We start from the raw sequence: 24,785 nt of genomic DNA, 5'->3' as shown, positions 1-24,785 counted from the left end.
GCATACATAGCTCTTGGGTACATATCAATAAATCCACACTCCAAAGGAAATAAGACCCTACTAGGAATCCTTTAAAAGAATGTTTATTACACTCTGTATAGTGGCTTCAACTCATTTGGTACAGACTAGATTAAAAGATGATAATAAAATTTAACTACTGCAGTTAGCATTCTAGGCAAGGGGAAATGATTTCACTGCCAAGATCTACCTTGCATCTCTCCAAGTGACTGCAAACCATCCTACCATTTCCCTAAGGATGTTTCATATTCAAGGTGAAACTGAGGGCCCATCTCTTTAATCTAGACTTTGGTTAGCACTTCATGTTTTTCAGAGGACTTTGGTGTGTGGTATATCATGATTTGCAACTATACGAGAGGTAGGGATTCTCAGGGACCTTTGGTTACCTGAAACCAGAATGCTCCCTGGAATGTAGTGAGATCACCAGTGACTTAAGTTGAATGTAATGCTGACACAAAGATTGCTTTGATATTTTGGTTTCGTTTTAGAATATCTGTAATTTTGATTCCAATTTGAAATAGTTTAAGTTAGTTCATAGAATTTTTCAATTGAATTTGTTGTTTAGAAAATGAAATCTTAAAAACAAAATGTTTGTTCCAACTTTAATTATAAGCCCATGGAAGACCTGGAGAGTTTGCTCCCCAACAGCTCTCTCCCCTCCCAGCAGAACCTTGATTTTGTCTGATGACAAAGTGCCCAGCTCATGCTTACTCTAAGCTGATCACAAATTCTGTTCTTTTTGGTAAGACTTGATTCCCAGACTCCCTTGCAGCTAGGAGTGGTCATGTGACCCAGCTCTGACCAATGAGACCTAATGGAAAGTCTGTGGGGGCTTCAGAGGCAAAGTTTTTGCCATCTAGATAAAAGGGATAGCTTTTATGATAGGGATGTCAATCATCTACCTCTAGTATTCTTATTAAGTGTAGATGATAAAAATCTATATTGTCTGAGTCAGAGATCAATAAATCCAGCCCCTCACTTGTTTTTACAAACACATTTTTGTTGGAAAACAGCTGTACCTATTTGTTCACATATTGTCTGGGGCTACTTTTGCACTCCAACAACAGAGTTGAGTAGTTGCAACAGAGGCCATATGGATCCCAAAACTAAAATATTTATCATCTGGCCCTTTGAGAAAAAGTTCACCAGCCCTCGGTCTGAGCCACGATTAGTTGAGTCTTCTGTTATTTAGTAACTTAATGCATTTCCCAAATTGACATGAAGGCTGCAGTGACTAATAGAATAAAACAAAAAATAAACAAATTAAGCAGTATTATAGGCCAAAAATGGAGTGTACAGTGTATTCTAGAACTCTGCTCTGGATGGGTTAGGATAATGTGCTTTGTTCACCCCAGCAGGCAAGAGAGCATTTCAGCACAGGGACTCATGCTCTGTCCTGAGAACTCACCTGTTTGGTGTAAATAACAAACCATTGCCAACGACTGTCTTCACTATACTGAAATCTGAGCTCTAAGTTCTGGTTGAGAGTTCGCTGAGGTCCATCCACATCCAGCAGAGTTCCCTACAGAGGAAGAGAGATTATTTAATATTCAGTAGAAAATTAGGTGGCTATTATGTGCCGGGCAAAATATCAAAACGAGTGATACTGTGGCTCTTCCCAAGAAGCCAACAGTCTAGGAGGGGCTATGAAAGTAAGTCACCACAGTTTGCTATGTTAAGTATTACAAGGGAAGCAAACACAGGTCTATGGAAGGAAGTAGGATGGGCATGTAATCCAGACTAGGAGTGTAAAGGCAGGCTTCCTGAAGGGGGCTGGTATCTGAGCAGCAGCAGTAGGAAATTTCCAAGTTTGTTGTGGGTTTTTTGGGGTGGGGGGGTGGGGGTGGGGGTGGGGGCGGGGTTCTGGGGGCACAAGTGGTTTCTAGTAGAAGAAATAACAAGTGCAAATGCACCGAGGCAGGGGGGACCTGGCACACTGGAAATGTGGCAAGAGATCAAGTGTGGCGCCAAAGCCCAGAATGCAAGACGTGTAGGGCCGTGAGAGAAGAGGCAGCCTGGGGCCAGATCCTGAAAGCTCTGTAGGAAGCAGCTTGGAGTTTTGCTATATAGCTTCTATCCTCCTTTCTCCTCGTAATGGAGTCTCATGCCCATGGGAGAACCTCTCCTCTGCTGTGGCCATCTAGGTAGGACTGTCAGGGAATATTGCCCTCCTGGAGGGGGGACACACATTCCCCAAGTTCAGGGCAATTGGACAAATACTCTCTATGCCCCTTATTTGATTCCAGAGTGGAGCGATCCAAAGAGCAGGTCCTGATAAAGAATTCCGGTTTCCTAGAAACCTTGAGCTCCTTTGGTTCTTGACTTTCCTAAGCCTCTGCTTCAGCCTTTCCTTTAAATCAGTGGGTTTTCACGTATCCCTCCAATAAATTCTCTCTCTCTCTTTTTTTTTTTTCCACTGGAGCCAGAAGTGTTGGTTTCTATTGCTGGCCACTAAAAAAAAGCCCTAGCTGTTACAGGTTTTATAAGCTAAGTTAAGGAGTCTAACCTTCATCTTGAAGGCAGCAGACATGCATGAACAGATTTTAAAAGCTGGATAATCACACAGATTTATATTTTAGAAATATTGATCTGAGAGCAGCAGGGTAAAATATGAACTGAAAAATAGCTGTTTTCAGACACCGAACAACAGATAATCCAGTTCTGTCAACCCAAGGAGAAGGAAAACACATGAGGTGAGCCCTATCGTTACCCAGCTCACTGCCTGGAGGAGTTTCCAGAATGCAGTGCAGGGAAAGAGACTCAAACCGAGCCCAGAGGTCTTGCTGAGTTGAGGAGAAGGAGATAAGAGTTTGAAGTTGAGTTTAGAATTTGTGGAGAAAAGGACCGAAGACAAGGACTGATACAGACAAAGAGCTTCCGAGAGCTCTTTTCAGATCTTTGGTTGAACAATGATCTGTGCCTGTGTGGAGAGGACCCTCGTACACAGCAGGTGGATATTTAAAATGGAGCAGACTATTGGAAAACAGCCTAGAAGTTCCTCACAAAGTTCAACATAAAAATACCACTATGGTACTGGCAATTCCACTCCTAATCATATACCCAAGAGAAATGAGAGCCTATGTCCACATAAAAACTGGTACACAAATGTTCATAGCAACATAACTCATAACAACCAAAAGATAGAAACAATCCAAATGTCCGTTAATGAATGAATGAATAAACAAAATTCGGTATAACCTTACAGCAAGATATTATTTGACCACGAAAAGGATAAAGTGTTGATACATGCTATGATAAGGTAATATGTGGAAATATTATGCTAAGTAAAGGAAGCCAGTCATAAAGATCATATATGATTCCATGAATAATGAAATATTCAGGGGCACCTAGGCGCCTCAGTCGGCTAAGTGGCCAACTCTTCATTTTGACTCAGGTTACAATCTTGTGGCTTGTGAGATCAAGCCTCGCGTCAGGCTCTGTGCTGACAGCGTGGAGCCTGCTTGGGATTCTCTCTCTCCCTCTCGCTCTGCCCCTGCCCTACTCAGGTGCGTGCATGCGTATGTTCTTTCTCTCAAAATAAATAAATAAACTTAAAAATAATAATGAAATATTCAGAATGGGTCCATCTATCAGGACAAGCAGATTAGTCACTTCTTAGGGCCGGTAGAATGGGGACACAGATGTGAGCTAAGGGGTATGGGGGCTTCTTTCTGAGGTGATGAAAATACTCTAAAATTTATTATGGTGATGGATGTGAAACTCTGTGAACGTATGAAATTCGCCCGAATTGTACACTTCACACAAGTGAATTGCATGGTATGTAGGTTCTATCTTGATAAAGCGGTTACAAAGGAACACAATGACTGTGTGGTACCGGTGGAGGGACAGACACATACATCATAGAATACAATAGAGAACCCTGAAATAAGTCCACACACATGTGCCCAACTGATATCCGACAAAGGTGCAAAAGCAATTCAGTTAAAGGACAGCCGTTGCAGCAAAAGGCGTCAGAGCAAGTGCCCTTCCGCAGGCAGGAAAGGGAACGTGGTTCTGAGTTTCACACCCTCTATGAAAACTAACTCAGAGTGAGTCATGGGCTTAAATGTATGACCTATAACTATAAAACCTTTAGGAAAGAAACTCTAAGAAAAAATCTTCAGGATCTAGGGTTTGGCAAAGAGTTCCTAGACTTGACACTGAAAAGCACGGTCTATAAAAGGAAAAACTGATGAATTAGACTTCATTAAATTAAATACTTTTGCTCTGCAAAAGTCCCTGTTAAGAGGATGAAAAACTACAGAGTGAGAGAAAATATTTGCAGGCCACATATCCAACAAAAGACTAGTATCTACAACGTATGAAATACTCTCAAAATAGCAGTAAAAAAAAAACCACAACTCAATTAGAAAATAGGCAAAAGATATGAAAAACAAATTTCACCAGAGAAGATATACAGATGGCAAATAAGCACACGAAAAGGCGGTCAACATTATCAGCCATGAGGGAAATGCAAGTGAAAATCACAATGAAATATCATTACACACTAAAATAAAACCAGTGACATCAAATGCTGATGAGGACGCAGAGAAACAAGATGGCTCGTATATCACTGGCGGGAATGTAAATTAGCACAGACACCTTGAAAACTGTTCAGTCTTAAAAAAAAAACCAAACATGCAACTCCCATATAACCTAGCAGCTGCACTCCTGAGTTTACGCCAGAGGAATGGAGATTTGTGCTCCAAAACATATATACGGACATTTACACGAGCTTTATTCATAACAGCTAAAAACTGGAAACAACCAGATACGTTTTATTGGGTGAATGGTTAAATAAATCTCGTCCATTCCATACCATGGAATACTGCTCAGCAATAAAAAGAAACAAACTACTGATATAAACAACAATCTGAATGGATTACCAAAGAATTACGCCAAGTAAAGAAAAGCCAGTCCTAAAGGCTACATGCCATATGATTCCATTACAGAACATTTTTAAGGGAATCAATTCCTTGTTTTTGTTTATATTTTTACATCCTAAATATAGTCAATTCTTATTATTCACAGTAGTCGTGTTCTATGAAGCCACTGTACATAGTGAAATACTGAACACTGAATCATTGTTCCAGGGGAAATACGGGGCCAGGTTCCTGCAAACGTGTGGCTACAACATTTTCATCTACTGATCAATACATAACTGTTTTATGAGTGTTTCTGTTTTTTAATAAAGAGCTTGATTGAGGTATACCTGATGTAAAAAAAAAAAAAAACCACTGAACATGTTTAATATACACAATTTAATGAGTTTGGACATATGGGTACAGTCATGAAACCATCACCACAATCAAGGTAATGAATATATCCGTCACCTCCAAAGTTTTACCTAACACTCCCAAAATCACACAATTATAGAAATGGCAAACAGATCAGCGGTTTGTTGGGGCTAAGGAGAGGTGTGGTGAGAGAAAGTGGGTAGAGCTATAAAAGGCCGACGTGAGGGGTTCTTGTGATGATGAAAATGTTCCAACTCTTGACTGTATCAATGCCAATATTGTGGTGGTGATATTGTACTGTAGTTTTGCAAGACGTAACAACTGGAGAAAAGTGGGGAGAAACTACACAGGATCTCTGTACCATTTCTCACAACTGCATGCAAACCTACAATTACGTCAAAATTAAAAGTTTAACTGATAAGATTCAACTGTTTAAAAGCAAAAATAATTATGGGGCGCCTGAGTGGCTCAATCGGTTAAGCGTCCGACTTCAGCTCAGGTCATGATCTCACGGTTTGTGGGTTCGAGCCCCGTGTAGGGCTCTGTGCCGACAGCTCAGAGCCTGGAGCCTGCTTCAGATTCTGTGTCTCCCTCTCTCTCTGCCCCTCCCCTGCTCAAGCTCTGTCGCTCTCTCTCTCTCTCTCAAAAATAAACATTAAAAAATTTTGAAAAATAAAAGCAAAAATAATTATAATGTAGCATGAGGTTATGTATACATGTCAAAATAAAGTATGACAATATTACAAAACGGGAAATAGAAGTAGACTATTGTAAGGTTTTTATACTTTGCGAAGTGGTATAATGATTAAAAGTAGAATGTAGTAAGTTAAAAAAGTACTTTATAAACTCTAAAGTAACCATAAATAAATGAAAGGACATAGCTTAAAAATGGTATATATAAATGGAATCATAAAATACTTAGTTTCATCAAAAGGTAGGAAAAGAGGGAAAAAACGGATAAAACTCAAATCAATAGATAAATCCACAATTGCGTTTGAAGGTGTTAACCTTCTTCTTCTCTCAATAACTGACAGAACAAGTAGAAAATATATAAAGATGCAGGCGATTTAAACACTATCAACTGGTTGATCTAATTGACACTTCTAGAATATTCCACCCAATAGTGGCAGAATACACATACACACACTTTTCAACAGCACATGGAACATTTACCAAGACAGACCCGATTTGGAGCCACAACACAAGTTCCCATCAATGTAAAAGACTGAAATCATATGCTGATAATGTCAAGGTTGCTGGCTTGACATTTAGCAGGTGGTGGTTGAAGTCCTGTTTACCAAGATGGGGAACATAGGAGGAAGGTCTCTAGGATGGGCATGAGAGGGGAAGGGTGAGTCCGGTTTGGGGAAAGGCCGAGTTTGAGATGCCTGTGAGACAGCTGGTGAAGATGTCCAGAAGGCGTTAGGAAATAATGGGCGTTTCGACAGGGACGTGGATAACTGCTTTCAGGGAAGACATAGAGGAAAGATGGAAATGGAACCCCAGGAGAAGCCAGCACCTCAGAAGTGCTCAGAGGAAGAAGCAGACCCAAAACTAGTGGGGGGGGGCGGGGGGTGGGGAGGAGAGGGAATTTTGAGAAGGAAGAAATGGTTGACAGAGTCAAATGCCACAGAGAGGTCTAGTATCGTGCCGGCTAAAAACTCCCCGTGGATTCCATGGATTTAGCAACTGGGGGTCACGGTTGCTCTAATAGTGTTTCACCTGTACCAGTTAATCTGGCTTCCCTCATAAAGGGGATAATCCCACTCAGCTCACTGAGTTATTGCGAGAATTGAATTGAATACCAGATGTGGCAGCATCCGGGAGAGCACCCGGGACAAAGCAGGCACTCAATAAATCTGATCACGGCGTTTCTTCTGGTTGGAGACGGCAATGGCAGGATGATGCCAGGGATCCTTGAGAAGAGCTCTACTGGTCGGCGTCCAGTTTCCGAGGGTAAAGATCTCGTCAGTACTGAGGATGTAGTGAGTACTCAATAAGCAGTAGCCATTGTTTCTATGGGCTGTATCACAAGAGCCACCCTTCCGGCAGTAGAGGAGCCTGCTGCTGCAAAGTGGAGAGACGGGCGTCTCTACCGCTATGGTTGGGACCCTCGTACCAGCCCGTTGACAGGTTTTACCTTAGGTGATGCTTAATATGGCGTAGATGCCAGCCCACTCAAGAGAGTGATACAAATGGCAGGCCTATGTCCCTAGTCCCAACTGTGTCACCCCCAAACACTAGGATCCTGAAACCATGGGTTGAGACCTTAAATCCTGGGGAAGGCAAAGTGCCAAGATACTTACGAGGAAAGTGACCTTCCAGCACTTCACTCTGCTCATCTGGAAGATGATTTCCTGGGTCTGGTTATCAGGCAGGGTTATGCAGCAGCTGATCTCATCATTGCCGACAGAAAGGATGGCCCCACAGCCCGGTTCCGGGTAGTCACAGGTACAGGGATCCAGCTGCAGGTATCCATAGTGCCGTACCTCTTGGGACAGCTCCAAAAACTGCGCGGGGTGGGCGGGGGAAGGTCGGAAGAAGCAAAAGACGACTTGAAAAAGGGAACGGCCTCATGCCGGAAGCTACTGCCATTCTAGGAGCACACATGGGATGGAGTCGCCGTGAAAGCGCCTTTTTTTCTGGATGATACAAATGAAGACGGTGTCCCTTGTGCTCCCTGACACTAAGGCCTGGGGAAGTTCACGGTGTGTCCCGCCAGGGCTGGGACCATTTCTGCCTCATTCACCATTGTGTCTCTTCTGTTGCAGTGCTTGGTACATAGTGGGAGTGAAAATATTCAGGGAGTGAACGATGAATGGAGACGAATAGAGTGAACCAAATGAAGGAGGAGATATGATTCTATCTCAGCAGGTTACAACAGCAAAATGCACAAAAAGTGTATATTTAAAATGCTGTTGGGGCACCTGGCTGGCTCAGTGCATACAGCATGTGATTCCTGATCTCAGGGTCTTGAGTTCAAGCCCCATGTTGGGTGTGGAGCCTCCTCAAAAAAATTTTTTTTTGTTTTTAACTAAGCTGAGGTCTATGTAGGAAGAACATAGTTTTTACAGTCTGCTCTATATGATGAATATATGAATTGTCAGAGGAAGAGATTTTGCGAATGGCAAAGAAATGAGAGAGTGAGTCTGCTTACTAAGTAGGGTTACAGACAGCCCCAAAGTGTCAAGGGAACACCTTTATGTGACTTTTAAGGTTTAGCTTTCCCTCTGCTTCTGACTTGGCTTAAGGACAGAGGATAGTTGCAGTTCACAAGTGTGGTCCAGGCACCCTGTCCTGACAACATCTATTCCTAGGACTTTTCATTTTTGTAACAAAGTGTTATTATTAACCACTGCTTTTAACTGATATTAGCTTGGGGACCTCTCTCGATCTTGTTCTTCCAGCTTTCGCCAGGGTCCTGCCTGATGTTGTGCGAGAGGCGCACTCAGAAAAAGCAGTTCTCACTTTAACACGTGGTCAAAGAAGAAAGATCACTCAGTGACAACCTGGCACTTTCCAGATCCTTTTTTGAAGGGGGGCCAAGTCCCTTCAAGGACCACATGAAGCACTCTCTGATAAGGTGAAATGTGCTGAGACATGAGCAGTGAGGGATAGCTGACTGTTCATACGAGGTAGGAGACATACTTGAGGCTCCTGTCCCTTCCAGCCACACGTCCTCATACCAGCTCATTGTGCTTCATTTATTTGACTTAGAAGCTGCATGAAGTTGCCAGGCCTCCTCCCCTTGGGTCAGTGGGAAACATCAGAAATGACAGGTCCTGAGTAGATGCACTGCGTGCGGGGGTGGGGGCGGGGGCGGAGTTATCTTGCCACAGAGCAGAAAGAGTAGTTTCAAGCTCTTGCTACAATAGTTTCTTCTTTATTATATGATACAAGCCCTTATTGCTTGGTAACACCTTTAAAAACTTTTTTTTCTAATCGGCTCTTGGCTGCGATCTTCTAAAAGAGCGTAAGTATTTAAAAGTTAAGCTCCACAGGGCGCCTGGGTGGCTCAGTTGGTCAAGCATCCGATTTCGGCTCAGGTCATGATCTCCTGGTTACTGAGTCTGAGCCTCGTGTCAGGCTCTACGCTGACAGCGTGGAGCCTGCTTAGGATTCTCTCTCTCTCCCTCTCTCTCCTTCTCTCCCTCCCTCCCTCTTTCAAAATAAATAAACATTCAAAAAAATAATAACAGTTAAGCTCCATTTCTGTAGAAAGTCAGTGATGAATACGTCAGCCATTCAAGTGCTTGTTGGGATTTGTCATTCGAGAAGCAGGTAATGTTACTGACTTTACGAAAACTAAGAGAAATCTGCAAGGATTAGTTTTTTTTTTTTTTTAATGTTTTAATGTTTATTCATTTTTGAGAGAGAGTGAGACAGAGCGTGAGTGGGGGAGGGGCAGAGAGAGAGGGAGACACAGAATCTGAAACAGGCTCCAGGCTCTGAGCCATCAGCCCAGAGCCCGACGCGGGGCTCGAACTCACGGACCGCGAGATCGTGACCTGAGCCGAAGTCGGATGCTCAACCGACTGAGCCACCCAGGCGCCCCAAGGATTAGTTTTTTTAAAGAAAATTAGTTTTTTTAAGAAACTTACACCTGAAAAACATAATTTAACATACGTAACTGCAGAAGGTATGTCCACATATTTTCATTTAGATCGAGGGTTGGCAAACTTTTCTGTAAACAGCCATGTAGTAAACATTTTCAGTTTTGTGGGTATACAGTGTCCATTGTAACTACTTGCCTCTACAATTCTAGCACAAACAACAGGTTTAGACAGTACAAAAATGAATGAGCATGGCCGTGTGCCAATAAAACTTCATTTACAAAAACAGTGGTCCATGGGCTGTAGTTAGCCTATCTATGATTTAGATCAACGAATTCCTCCTTTAAATTAATTCCACTCATTTGCAACTCCAGGTTTTCTTGCACATGTACATAAAGTAAAGCAATAGTTGTCACCATCATGGCTCTATTAGCAGGAGAAGAACATCACAAACACTTAAATAATGCCAGTTTGACGTCAGTATCCTTAGATGCTTCAAGAGAGTATCGGTTAAATTCATTTGAATCATGGTTCAGATTTTTTCATCTAATTCATACACTCAAAGTAAACTTTTTATTTTTTTATTAAAAAAAATTGTTAATGTTTTTATTTATTTTTGAGAGAGAGAGACAGAGCACAAGCAGGGGAGGGGCAGAGAGAGAGGGAGACACAGAACCCAAGGCAGGCTCCAGGCTCTGAGCTGTCAGCACAGAGCCTGATGTAGGGCTCAAACCCATGAATTGTGAGATCATGGCCTGAGCCAAAGTCAGATGCTCAACCTACTGAGCCACCCAGGTGCCCTGCTCAAAGTAAAGTTTTTTCAAGATGACTATGACAGATAATCTAGTAAAATCAGGTAAAACACTCATCATAGACGTGAAATGTGTTTTGTGTCAAAAATATGAATACAGATTTTGGTAGAGTATAGCACACGGTAAGCACGATATTCCTACTAAATCGTTAAATCAAAAAGTTGATGGAACAGGAATGAATCTCAGTTAGAATCTCTAACTGTATCCAAAGTAGCTGATATAGCCAATTATATCCAAATAATCTATCCTTCAAAATAAACACTGTAATTGTCAAAATTTACAAATACACAGAGAAATTGAACTCCAAACTTTTTGTGACAAAGCTGAGGTGGAATGCCAAGGAAGGAAAATATTATATCGTGGAAGTATATGCTTTTTCCTTTTTTTTCTTCTTTTCCTGCCTGTCAGTAAAATTCTCAAAATATCTGAGCTTTTGAAGAATTACTTTCTATAGCAATATGGGTATAAATGAGTCCTCTAAATTTTAGTTGCACTGTTTGCACTCAGTGAGTGAATGTTGGCAAAGCCTAGAGAATAAAGAAGACAACACAATGAAGCAGGGTCCATTTCTTCTGTTAAAATATGCCGTTTGTCAGACTCGTCTCACTGCTTGGGGACGGGGGGAGTGTGAGTTGGTACCATCTTTATGGAAGCTTTAAAAACAGACTGTTAGAAATATATCCTAAGAAATAATGGAGCATGTACTCAAAGACAGAGGATGCCGGCCGCAGTGCTCAGGGACCTTCAGCCAGGAACTGTACCAGGTGTTGGGAACACACAGGGTCTGTTTAAATTAGACACAGTCCTGGGCCTCATGGCGCTCACTGCCAAAGTGATTTATAGCAGCAAACACTGGAAATAACCTGATTTCCAATAATAAGAAATTGGTTAGCTAAATGACAACTATAAAACTCAATATGCTGTGGTCATTAAAAAGAATGCTGAGAGTCTATATTAACTTGGCAGAGGGTTCACCACAATATATCGTCTGTGCTTTTCAGAATCTTTAAAGAATAGAATCAGAAAAATTAATGATGGTGTTCTCGTTTTTTTAAAAGACCCCCATGTTTAGCGGTTGATGGGTTTACAAATTAAGAAACAGCTCAATTCCAATATGTTTCTTTAACTCCCCTCCAAGGGATTTCTCTTGGTGCAATATTTGATCACCTTTGTTTGGTTGTCTTCTTTCTGGAGAGCCTCTAATTTCTGCCTCTGCGCCTGTGTGGGTTTGGCCCATTCTTGTTCAATGTCCTGTAGTGCCTTAAAGCGACAGAAGTTGTAAGATTAGCAACCTTAGCAGAAGTGAGCTAATCTGACAAAAACACACTCATGTATGAAAGGCTATAAAAACAGAGCCAAGTGGACATATATAAGGATTTAGCATGTTATAGAGCTGACTGTTAAATTAGTGGGTGGAGGAAAAGATTGTTCAATGGTTTGGGGACAGCTGGCCACACTGGGGAGAGAAAATGAAGTTAGCCTCTTTCCCCACACCACCCAATCAAACAAATCCAGAAAAAGATTTAAATGTTTAAAAAAAAAAAGATTCAGGAAAAGAAATCTGATGCTGAGGTAAGGATTATATTTTTAAGATGCAGAATCAAAGTGTCATAACAAAGGAAAATATAATTACATGAAAATATAAAACTTCTATGCATAGAAACCATCAAGAACAAAACTAAGAAGCAAATGGCAAACCAGAGAATATGACCACATCATATGTGGAAAAGAGTTGATATTTATATAAAGCAATAGGAAAAATGTAAATATCCCCAACAAGAAAATGGACAAAGAATATGAATCGGCAATTGACAAAAAGGAATTCCAAATTCCAAATCTATATTCAACCTCACTAGTAATCGGTAATTTTTTTTATTTTATTTATTTATTTTTTTGCCTCTCAACTTGGCAAAGACTAAAAATATATATATAATATTCAGGGCTGGCAAAGATTTGGGGAAACCGGAAATTCCATGTAGAGCCAATGGGATTTAAATTGGTACCATTAGCCTGTATTGCTTTTATTTATCAGGCTTTCAGAAAGTTTTCCATTGGTCTTCAGTTAGCCTGTTAAGCCCTCAAGAGAAAACCTTGAGTCCTTCCCCTCAGTGTATCTTGTCCAAGGTCTTACATACAGCAAACATTTAATAATTTTTTGCCAATAGTCAGGCACTCATTTATACCTTGATCTGAATGTAAGTCTCTGTGCTCCACTGGTTATGCCTGATCTCCATCAGGAGAATGAAAAGATGAGTAAAGTTTTGATTTTGCTGTTTAGGTTGGGGAAAAGGAAATGGGTTCACAGAAGAGAAGAAAAATAACAAATATTTGTTGAGAACCTGTTTTAGATAGGTTCTCTCAGCTTTGCAAATTGTCTGTGGGATAGGAACATTCCCCCCATCCTATAGATGGGTAAATTGAGGTCTAGAGAGGTTATGGCTTTCGAGACAACCCAGCAATAAGTGGCACGAGTTGGGTTAAAACCCTGATTTGGCGACTGTACCCTCCTCTCTATGCCCAAGCTACTGAATTCTGAGTATGTAGGTGGCTACACACACCAAGACTTACCCCTCGTCACCAACTATTCTCAAAACTGGGCCTAGACACCTAGAACCTTTCCTTTCCTGAATTCTGCTTGATGTTAGAGCCCTGTAAGGACTCGGCAGTGTTATCACTCGGCAGTGATATCAAAGAGAAAGTATAGCTAAATAAAGAAGGTAAACAGCAATCACGACAGTAAGTACTAGTTGAAGATATGTCATTTGCCATTAGGGGACCTGGGACTCTCAGATACAGAGATTTAAATGTCCTGCATCGGCAGGAACAGAACTGCTTTTGTTTCACTACCTTTGAAAAGATTTGACCCTGATTATGGGCTCGCGAGTCATCGAATACATCACATACAGTACCTCACTCTAACCATGAGAGAGTCCAATTCAGACGAATGGCTCTACTCAGTTCTATGGCTCCCCAAAGACTGGCTGCTGGAAAGTTACGTAGAACCTATTTTTAAAAATCGAGTGAAATCACCTAAGCCATGGGTTTCATGAGCTTCAATCACACATGCCCCAGCACCCCCTGCAGAGGGTATAGCAGTGAGAAGTGGGGAGCAAGGCATGTACCGGGCTCTAGCTGGCTGAGGCATGGCACAGCTAGGCCGAGGCTGTGTGAGTAGACCGGGCCATGTGCAAGGGCACCAGGCTGTGACGGTCTGGGGAAGCTAACGGTCAGCCCATGTTCCCTTCACCAAGCCACGAGCCCCATTACGGGGTTAGCCTGCCTACAGCAAGGGACACCTTGTTCTAATTTGCACAGAGTTACCACATAGGCCAGTGGTGTTGACATGCAGGCCCGGAACTGACCAAGCCTCGGTATTTTTTAGAAAACCCAGACATTTATGCTTTTATATACCACCTTCCATTTTGTTCATACTACTCAAATTTAAAATAAAAGAAGGGAAACAGTGTGGGAGTCCAATTGGCTCCTGGGACATCCACCCGTGGGGCACAGCTGCTTTAGAACAATCAAAAGCGTTTCCCTTAATAATTATGATGGCGCTGTTGTTTATCAGAAGAACTCATAAGAACTTTCTGCATTAATTTTTTTAAAGGATGATTGCTTCTCACATATTCACATATCCTAAGCTCCCAGGATGGTCTCTGCCCTGGGCCATTCAGAGTCTAGTTAGGCAAATACATATGTAAATGATATTTACATGGCTGGGTGAGTAGCACCCTTAATGGAGGGTACAAACAAGTACTCAGGAGCAGAGAGGGAGGGAGGCATTTTCTTTCGAGGGGAGCTGAGAAAAGTTTCCCCCAAAGAGGCAGCAGTTACGGTCCTGACTCCCCGGAGCTGACTTCTCAGTACCCCCACTTGGATTCAGTAATAACAACGGTGATGATAATGGCACAGATAATCATAACATCAACTATAATTTTTTGAAGACTTTGCAAGTGAAGAGCTGTGGTTTGAAGAACAGTCTAGTAAAGCTGAGAGAAAACTTAGAAACCGTTCCTTCCATCACTTAACAGGGGGACATTGTAGTTCAAAGTTCGGAAGGGTGAACAGAGAGACACAGAGAGAGACAGCCGGTGACAGAGCAAGGGACAGAATGCATTTTCAAAACTGCTATTCGTGCACTTTTCATGAAGCCATCTTTTTTCCCAGCTATCAGCAGAGGAAACACCGTCCATTTCTCTCTGGTTTACAACTCCTCGTTGAAGACAGATACGATGCCTACGGTGATGCTGGGGGTTCCTACTTCTCACCACCAGGCCAGAAAGACTATTTCCCACCAGAACAATATCAGAATTAGGTGATGCATCCTCCACCAAGGACGGGATATCAAACAGACCAGATGCAACCAATAATGCACTATAATAGCAAGCGTGCGACGGCGATGAGCCTCGGTAAACGTGTAAAATGGTAAAGTATGGTCCCATTCACACAACATGATTTTAATTACACTCAGCATGATTATACATGGGTCCAAGTATGACGAGAAATGAACTCAAAAACTAGCCATGAAACTACAATGGTGACCATTGCACATCCAATATGTGATGTTTTGGTTTGGCTCCTTAGAATTTCGGAGAGCTTTGAGAAGATGATTTATTGGATTGCCTTGGCCTGTTAAAAAGTCACATAAGGAGAAATGGGCAGATAGGCTGTGACTCCTTATCTGACAATGCTGGCTGCTGGGCTCCCTGTGACTGCTCGGTCACCCACCCAGGTGCTTTGCCCTGTGCTGAAAAAGCCAAGGTCCCTGCATGGGGCTGGTGGTCTAGTGGGGGAGATACAGACACAAGTGATGCTCTAGCTTGTCCAATTGAAGACCTCCTTGATTCCGATATCATGATTTTGTGAGACACTAAGGAAAAACACTGCCAGTTAAGTTATGACACGGGGCCTTGTGATAGTTGTGCACGGTGGGTGAACCGGCCATGCCGACCTTCCCCGGCTGGTCATTGCTTTTATTTCTTCTGAGGCATTTGGTGATTCCTCTGGCCTTTAGCTGTTCTTCTTGGCCTGTGCCAGGCAGTCCTTTTGTATAGAGCTTAGTGAAAAACTGAGCAGTTTCCTCTCCCTGGGCACATAAAGCCCCTGGTGGTTGCTTTATAAGACAATTTGGAAGTGTGGTCATTTCTGGCTTTATGAATATAAAGGGGAAAACTGCCACTCTGTCTTTGCCTCTCTGTGAAAGTGATAAGTCCCATTCCATGAAGAATCATAGTGTATGTAGGGGCAGGGGGCTGGTGAGGCAGGAGAACTGAGGTGGGGGGCAAATGGAGAAGTATCACAGAGGCAGCATCTGTGACCGCCTCACCACGTAGCAGAACCTTCACCACTGAATCAGGGAAGGGAAAGGAAGCCAGGGGTGCCTGGGTGGCTCAGTCAGTTAAGTGTCCGACTTTGGCTCAGGCCATGATCTTGAGGTTCGTGGGCTCGAGCCCCACGTCGGACTCTGTGCTGACAGCTCAGAGCCTGGAGCCTGCTTCGGATTCTGCGTCTCCCTCTGTCTGCCCCTCCCCGGCTCATACTCTGTTTCTCTCTCAAAAATAAATAAACCTTAAAAAAAATAAAATAAAAAAAGGAGGCCAAACTCTCAATGTACTTTCTGGGGGTTAGGGGGTAGGGGTAGGCAGGACCACCAACGTAATCTGCAGGGCCTAATGCAAAATGAAAATGTGAGGTCTCTTGTTCCAAAATTAAGGATCAAGATGGCAACAGCCAAATACTAAACAATTGTGGGGTTCTTCTGAGCAGGCTATGTGCCCATGAAGCAGGCCCTGGAGGCAAGTATGCTACTTGTTGGCTCAGGTAAAAAGAAGATTATGCTAAAATGAGATGGGAACACATGTGGCTTTAGATTAGCAGGGACAACCTTTCTAGACTCAACCTTTCTAGACTCAACCTTTCTAGATTAGCAGGGACAACCTAGAAAACTCAGAGAGGTGGTTAAAATGGAGGTAGAATTTTTTTTCTTTCTAAATTCTATTTCTTAAAAAAATTTTTTTTACTGTAGTAAACTGTATATAGCATTTGTCGTTTTCACTTTTTTATTTAAAAAAAATGTTTAATGCTTATTTATTTTTTGAGAGAGAGAGAGAGACAGACAGACAGACAGACAGTGTGAATGGGGGAGGGGCAGAGAGCGGGAGGGAGACACAGAATCCGAAACAGGCTCCAGGCTCTGAGCCGTCAGCACAGAGCCCGACGTGGGGCTCGAACCCACGAACCGTGAGATCATGACCTGAGCCAAAGTCAGACGCTTAACTGAGCCACCCAGGCGCCCCTCATTTTAACCATTTTTAAGTGTACAATTCAGTGGCACTAAAAACATTCATAAAGTTGTGTAACCATGAACACTCTTATGCCTACTTTTTTAGCATCCCTGACATCCCTAGCAAAAATTCTGTACCCATTAAACAGTAACTCCCTGCTGCCTAGCCCCTAATAACTTCTATTGTACTTTCTGTCTCTGTGAATCTGCCTATTCTAGTTATGGAGGTAGAATTCTTAACTATCACAATTTTTTTTTTATGGTTTCCGTCCCAAATGGTCAATAACACATGGTGTTTTGAGAGTCCTTGGTCACCCTTACCTGCATATGGATCAAATCTACCGCTGCTGTGCAGTCCATCAGCATGGAGTCGAGGGATGGGTCCATGTACCTGCGTAATTCAGGAGCATTAAGTTCATTCATATGACACGGCCGATGGGCACACCTGGGAGCACATGCTCTCTGAGGTGGTGGCCCCCTATGCTTTGAACGAGCCCCCACTGGGGCACCTGGGTGGCTCGGTTGGGTGAGCATCTGACTTCAGCTCAGGTCATGATCTCACGGTTCATGAGTTTGAGCCCCGCGTTGGACTCTCTGCTGTCAGCACTGAGCCTGCTTTGGGATCCTCTGTCCCCCTCTCTCTCTGCCCCTTCCCCCTCCTCTCTCAAAAATAAATAAACATTGGGGCGCCTGGGTGGCTCAGTCGGTTAAGCGTCCGACTTCGGCTCAGGTCACGATCTCGCGGTCCGTGAGTTCGAGCCCCGCGTTGGGCTCTGGGCTGACTGCTCAGAGCCTGGAGCCTGTTTCGGATTCTGTGTCTCCCTCTCTCTCTGCCCCTCCCCCGTTCATGCTCTGTCTCTCTCTGTCTCAAAAATAAATAAACGTTAAAAAAAAGTTTGAAAAAAAAATAATAAACATTAAAAAAATATTTAAATTTTTTTTTTTTTTCAACGTTTTTTATTTATTTTTGGGACAGAGAGAAACAGAGCATGAACGGGGGAGGGGCAGAGAGAGAGGGAGACACAGCATCGGAAACAGGCTCCAGGCTCTGAGCCATCAGCCCAGAGCCTGACGCGGGGCTCGAACTCACGGACCGCAAGATCGTGACCTGGCTGAAGTCGGACGCTTAACCGACTGCGCCACCCAGGCGCCCCTAAAAAAATATTTAAACGAGCCCCCCTGTCTAACAGCCCTCTACTCACCTAGCTTTTTCTGTCTCCTACTTTCTTTACACTGTAAGCTCTTGTCTGGCGGGCTCTGAGAGTAAGGTGCCAAACAACAAAGCTGTGGGAGAATGGCCCACGCCCCGTTCACCCTCGCCCCGCTGTCGGGCCCCAAGTGCGCATGCCCTTTCCCCACCCCATAGGACCTGGTGTCGCCGTTGCCCCAAACCCACACCTGCATCACCACCCTGTACCCAGGCTGCTCTCATCTGTCGCCCGAACTGCTCCCTTTCAGGCCCTCTGCGTCAGCCCCGTCCCCTCAATCCCAGGCTCTGCGTTCTAACCTGAGGGCTCTTTCTTGAGTAGCCTGTGGACTGTCGTGGTCCCAGGAGTTAGATCATTCATCTTGCTCCCTTCCACGGCCCGGCCCGTCAGGGGACACCTAGCTTTCATTTCCAGCTCCGTCTCTTACCCACCTTCCTCTGTCGCACTCGACAACCAACCGTGTTTTCTCTCCTCTCCTCTGCCTGGAAGACCAGTGCCCTTACCAGCTTCCGTCCCTGCCTCATCTGCCTCTCCTGGGCTCCTCGTGTCCCCCCTCCAGTCCCCACTCCCCACGGTTTCCACTTCATCCTCTATGCTTCCTTAGCACTCCAAAGTCATCCTGACCACTGCTCTCATCAAGTTGATCTTAGCGCCAGGTACATAGGGGCTGTGTCCTATTTGGAGTTGCCACTCTGCAAAGTGACTTGCAAACAGCAGGGCTCCGTGCCTGTCTAATGGGCCCAGAATCGCCAGGCTAAACTGAAATCATACTTCCTGTATGAGCACAGGAGCTGCTAAGAATTGATAGAAACGGTCCGGAAAGGGTGCACCACAGCTGGTCTAAACCAATCTGAGGGCAGAGGTAAGCCGAATCACTGCACTTATGAGAGTGTGGTTAAGAGACCAATGGGATTGGCATGGACTAGGAAAGGATGAAAATGGTACTTGAAGGTCACCTTCCTCCTGGGGGGCGGGGAGAAGCATGCGCAGTTATGTCCGATTTAGCTCATTTGCCCACGCGGCGTAGGCACCCTGTTCTCCGTGACTGACAATAGCAACTGTTGCATCTGAGCTAGAGAGCCCCCGGACCCAGCCCACACTTGGGGCTCTGAGAGGCCAGGGCAGCCTCCCTCTGGTCTGGAAGGAACTGTACCATAATTGGAGAGGTGCACCAGAGAATTCACAGACAGAAAAATCCCTAAAACTCTGGCTGTTTGCTGGAATGCCTTACCTGCTGGGAATCCCACAGCTCCCGGCAGCCAAGCTGGCCTCCCTGCTCCCACTCAGACTTTTCCAGACAGATGACCAGGTCCCTTCAGGATCCTACTCCAGGCTCTTCCCCTCGAGTGACCTGACCCTCAGCTCTAACAGCTGGAGTGGGGGCCTCCTTCCTTCCCAGTTCCCATGAGCAAAGGCCATCTGCCTGGATCCGAGATGCTGGTGTGTGAGTGACATTTTATCTTACACTGATGATCTACTATATACCTATTTTTTTTTAAGTTGTATTTATTTATTTTGAGAGAGCAAGAGAAAGCGTGAGCACAGGATGGGCAGAGAGAGAGGGAGGGAGAGAATCCCAAGCAGGCTCTGTACTGTCCGTGCAGAGCCCAACATCGGGTTCGATCTCAAGAACCACCAGATCATGACCTGAGCTGAAACCAAGAGTCAGAAGTTTAACCGACTGAGCCACCCAGGTGCCCATAGAATATACCTATTTAATGAAGACCTGGGCAAAACTCAATTACCAATTAAGGCTTCAAGGTAAGGGACAGAGTCCTCAGGTCTCCTTTGATCTCAAGTTCTCTGGAGAGTCCATGAGCAAAGCAGTCTAAGCCTCAGGGATTCCTGCTGTTATTGTTATTATAATTATTATTATCTTCAATATAACAGTAAGAAACAAGACCAAAATTTGTTGAGAGTGTGGGATTACTTTATTTAACCCTCACACTAATCATATGAGCTAGACTCCTGTTATTATTCCCATTTTACTGAGGCTTAGTGAGCTTGAATAACTTGGCTAAGGTTATTCAGCTACCCAGTGAGTTGGTTGGGATTTAGACTCACATACTCTGACCCTAGGAACGACCATGCTCAGCCACTTGTTACACTAATCAGCTTCTAGAAGAACAGCTACTCTAGAAACACCTAGATGGAACTGCTAAGGGTTTTTCCTTTTCGCCTTTTTAGGGTTCCATCCCACAGATTTTGACAGTTTCTCAGAATACTTTTGAATAGCAGTAGATGAACTTCTAGCCCTGCCAGGAATGTCCTTCCAAAATTCAAAACCACAGACTGGAGCTGTAAACAAGGCATCATGAGGTCAAGATAACTACTATTCCTAGATTACAAAATGCCTTTCTTTAATACTCTCTGTGCTCCGATTACAGAATAGCTGGGCTGGGAGAGAGTAAACCAAAGAAGCAATCCAATACAGCCATGGTAATAAACACTGGAGACTACAGGTTGTAGGATATATGTGGGGTGGGTGGGGTGGGAGAAGCGTCCTGCTTCTTGTTATTTTCTGTTCGTTCGCTTTCCATAGGGCTTCTTGTTTCTGGGGGAAAGGATAGTATTTTCTGCAAGGTGTTCAGTCAGTCTACGAACATGGCTGACTCTGGTTTGTACGCATTTGTTATTGGAATCCTTTAAGAATGTAAGCCAGGGGCGCCTGGGTGGCGCAGTCAGTTAAGCATCCGACTTCAGCCAGGTCACGATCTCGCGGTCCGTGAGTTCGAACCCCGTGTCAGGCTCTGGGCTGATGGCTCAGAGCCTGGAGCCTGTTTCCGATTCTGTGTCTCCCTCTCTCTCTGCCCCTCCCCCATTCATGCTCTGTCTCTCTCTGTCCCCAAAAAATAAATAAACGTTGAAAAAAAAAAAAAAAAAGAATGTAAGCCAAATACTTAAGAGTTCAAATTCACTGCAAGTTGTCTGAGTCTACCCTTTGCCTTTAGGGAACACCACAGTGCAACAGATGAATTGCACCTATTTGTAATCATCAATAAATTCCTTCAATTAGTACAGTTGAAATCCATTCCAAAGCAAGCCCATGACCTGCCATTTCTCATAATCCCTGCTTTGATTCCCACCCCAACAGCACTTGCTTTTCAAGACTTACCTTCAGGGCCACCATCCTCATGACAATATCCCTCAAGTACTTACTGGAGACCAGTGGGAGTTATCTTCAACATCCCATTCTTTAGGACAAATATTCTGGTTCATTCCCCACTCTCCCTTCTTTATTACTTTCCTCTTAACCTTCCGCAAGCTCCTGGTCCCTCTCTAGCTGTTAGGTGGTGAGCTGATCCGGTGAGACCGACAAAATCTCAACGGGAACCGAAAACATCCTCAAATACCTACCATCACCGCAAACGCTTACCACTTCCGGAGTCCAACCTTGCAGTTTTCCATTCCAGCACTTCTGAGACTCACATAAGGGAGTTCAAAGTCCGCCAGTTTTTTCATGACTAGAGAAAGGGGAAAGGGAGTCTTCCTGGTTGAAACGGCACAAACAGTTTACATACAGAGGCTTCGAAATGAGAAAATAAAGCGTTGCCATTGGAAAGAAAAATCACCCTGATCACATTCTCTCGCATTTGTATGTAATTTTTAACTTTCCGAAATTCATCCAAATGATAAATAGCATTTCACCCTCATAAAACAGCAGCACCGTTCGTAGGGGGTACTTTCCACTGCAATACAGATGAAGAAACCGAGGTCCAGAGAGGTCTAGTGCCTTCGCCAGCACACCACAGATCTTAGTGGTGAAGCCAACACACAAACCCCTTAACTTCCCACTCAAAACCACTTCCCTGCAGCTTCTTGAGAACATGTGTAAGTGGCATTCAGATAATTGATACCATTTCACAACTAAATAGCTTGTAATACCTAGAAATGCACTGTAGAGGAAAGCAAAAGCCATGTGGACCACACTGTCGTCTTTCACTAACTCCTTACGTTTTTTAAGAATCTGAGAACTTATTTATGGCATCCACATTTTATAGCAAACATTCCTTAATGAGGAGAAGCGATAGCGTGATGGGATGTCCTGACATCCGAAGTCCAGCACTCCAGAGGGAGGCCAGGGCGTGGCTGGTGGCCAGCAGCCAGGCCATAAGGGTAAAGGTGAGACAGACATTAGGACTGGGACCAGGGCAGGCACAAGAGCAAGTGCAGTTACTGGTAAGGGCCTGACATCTTGCTCTGGTCCATGCAAGCTTTCTGGAGTGGCTCATCCCCAGCTCACCCTGAACACAGACACGACCGCCCATCCCCCAACTTTTGATCCAGGGACTACTGAGGACAGTAGTAGGGACCACGCATCGCCCCTGCTCGGCGGTATCTCCTGCATCCCCTGGGCTGAGCACGTGCCCACGCCTGCCCAACCCCATCTCCCGGCTGCCCTGCGTTCCTTCTTTCCTTACCAGAGAGCTTGCCCTCTTTGCGAAACCGAATGAGAAAGAGGCCAAAGTAGCCCAAGAGCTCCTGACACAGTCCAATTTTGTGTGACACCACCTTGAGAAATAAACAAAGACAAGAAAAGGGTGGGGGGTTGGGGGGGGGGAATTGGGAGAGTGTCCGCCATGCTTACCATGATATGCAGAATTTGAAATTGCCTGTAGGGGCGCCTGGGTGGCTCAGTCGGTTGAGTGTCCGACTTCAGCTCAGGTCGTGATCTCGCGGTCCGTGAGTTCGAGCCCCGCATCGGGCTCTGGGCTGACAGCTCAGAGCCTGGAGCCTGTCTCAGATTCTGTGTCTCCCTCTCTCTCTGACCCTCCCCTGCTCATGCTCTGTCTCTCTCTGTCTCAAAAATAAATAAATGTTAAAAAAAAAAAAAAAAAGAAATTGCCTGTAAACATCAATAGAAAGTGCTTTAATGGGCTGCAGACATTAAAAGGAATCTTCTCCAGGGGCGCCTGGGTGGCTCAGTCGGTTGAGTGGCTGACTCTTGGTTTCGGCTCAGATCAAGATCTCGTGGTTTTGCAGGTTCAAGACCCGCATCGGGCTCTGTGCTGGCAGCTCAGAACCTGCTTAGGATTCTGTCTCCCTCTCTCTCTCTCTGCCCCTCCCCCATGTACGCTCGCTCTTGAAAATAAATAAATAAAAACTTTAAAAGAAAGGGAATCTTTTCTGAATCTAAAAATGATAACATTGATTTTAGAAAATTTACAAATCAAAAAAATTAGAGTGAAGAAAATAAAAATCAGCTCCAACACTATGGACATGAACCTGGCCTCCGCTGAGGCTGATTGTCCCACCCGGGACAGGGATGTATCTCCCAGATAGTTTGGTCGTTATAATCCACCGGAGGGCAGCAGCCATTCTCCACGAACATCTGTCCTTCTGTGATACCTGCCCCTGGGGCCCTCACCCCAATTTACCTTCCTGCGGGCTGGATTCTCAGAGAAGGGACGTTTCCCGCCAACTGGCTGCCATAGAAAAGTGTACAAGTTACTGGCCACCTTTGCCCGCCCCCCGCCCCGGCCCCCTTCTGTCTGGCGCCTCCCGTGACGGTCAAGTCTAATTTACATGCCATTTGCTCAGCGCAACCTCGGATCCCAGGCACAGGGTGCTCTCCTTTCCTATTCCTTCCTGACCTTTACATCAAGCGGCTTTCATTTCAACACCCACGGTTTCATTTCTACCAGCGGGTCATGAGGCTGTAACGTCACAATGTTTTATATTCACTCACCTTTCCTTAGCAGGACTGTCCATGCTACCACAGATTCTCCCCTTCCTCACCCACCCCTGCCCCCCACCTTAAGCCTGGGCTGCAGTGTGACTTCTCTGCTTGCACGCTCTGAATTCACTAGATCACCTCTGCAACACTCGAGGATTTCACCTCCACAGCCAGGGGTGTGAGCTGATGCTTTAACCATGGCTCCGGGTTCTCAAGGTGGCAGTCGTACAAACACCAGGCTCCGAGGGGCACTTTTCTTGTCAGAGATCTGTAAATTGCCTCATGAGGCAGTCTTACTAGGTGCATGATATGAGTGGGTGTGCTCGGCATGGCTTTGAAAATAAAGCAGGGCCTGGGAATGTTTTACGACATTCACTCAAGGCGCATCCCTGTTCGCCTGCTTCCTATCTCACCCTTCCCCATGCCCTTGCAGACACCCCACACCAAACACAGCGCCCCTGTGTGTGCAAGGGTGAGTGTGTGCTGGTAAGTAACAGATTGCAAAGACATCTTTTCCTAGAGGATGAGCCACGTCCCTTCAGACTGATAACTCTCTTCTCGGATCCATTCAGGGAAAACAGCAAGCTTACATGCTAGGGCACATAAGGAGTAGGGAAAAGAATGGAGAAGGCTTTTTCATTTATAAGGATATAAACACACATAGCTTCTTTCAAGAGGAGTAAGCATGGACAAAAAAGAGACACAATGATATTGTCTTCTTAGCAAACGTTAAGGAGATTTCAAAACATAAGCACCATCAGTAAAACCACGTTAGCACAAATGTGTAAAACCCCCAAAAGAGATTTTATCTTGTTGCTCGTCCTTAAGAAACCCAGCAGGATGGCAGGGAGGTGGAGGGTGGAGGAAAGTATGCTTGAGGAGATGTAAACAATGATTTTTTTAAGGTTTTTGGGGGGTTGGGGAAAGAGAGAACAAGTGGAGGAGGGGCGGGGGGGGGGGGGTCGGGCAGAGGATCCAAAGCAGGCTCTGGGCT

The 24,785-nt window shown here is 44.5% G+C and overlaps 1 protein-coding gene across 3 annotated transcripts in view; it reads right to left on the bottom strand.

Moving 5' to 3' along the window:
• SNX31 (sorting nexin 31) overlaps positions 1-24,785 on the bottom strand; it is a 72,937-nt gene that overhangs the window by 12,571 nt on the left and 35,581 nt on the right. For 2 of the 3 annotated variants that reach the window (XM_025922887.2, XM_086695298.1), the window contains 6 exons: positions 22,536-22,626; positions 21,491-21,578; positions 17,228-17,297; positions 11,788-11,880; positions 7,562-7,765; positions 1,427-1,540 (listed from right to left, as the gene is read on the bottom strand). In XM_025922887.2, the coding sequence (XP_025778672.2) occupies positions 1,427-1,540; positions 7,562-7,765; positions 11,788-11,880; positions 17,228-17,297; positions 21,491-21,578; positions 22,536-22,626 (660 nt within the window). The remainder of the gene's footprint in view (positions 1-1,426; positions 1,541-7,561; positions 7,766-11,787; positions 11,881-17,227; positions 17,298-21,490; positions 21,579-22,535; positions 22,627-24,785) is intronic. The other variant, XM_086695297.1, reaches the window with a different exon arrangement.

This window comes from Puma concolor, chromosome F2 (genome assembly GCF_028749965.1).
Source record: "Puma concolor isolate L17-30 chromosome F2, mPumCon1.1.hap2, whole genome shotgun sequence".
NCBI lineage: Eukaryota > Metazoa > Chordata > Mammalia > Carnivora > Felidae > Puma > Puma concolor.
The sequence above is the reverse complement of the archived record's forward strand: the minus strand, read 5'-3'. Positions and strand labels throughout refer to the sequence as shown.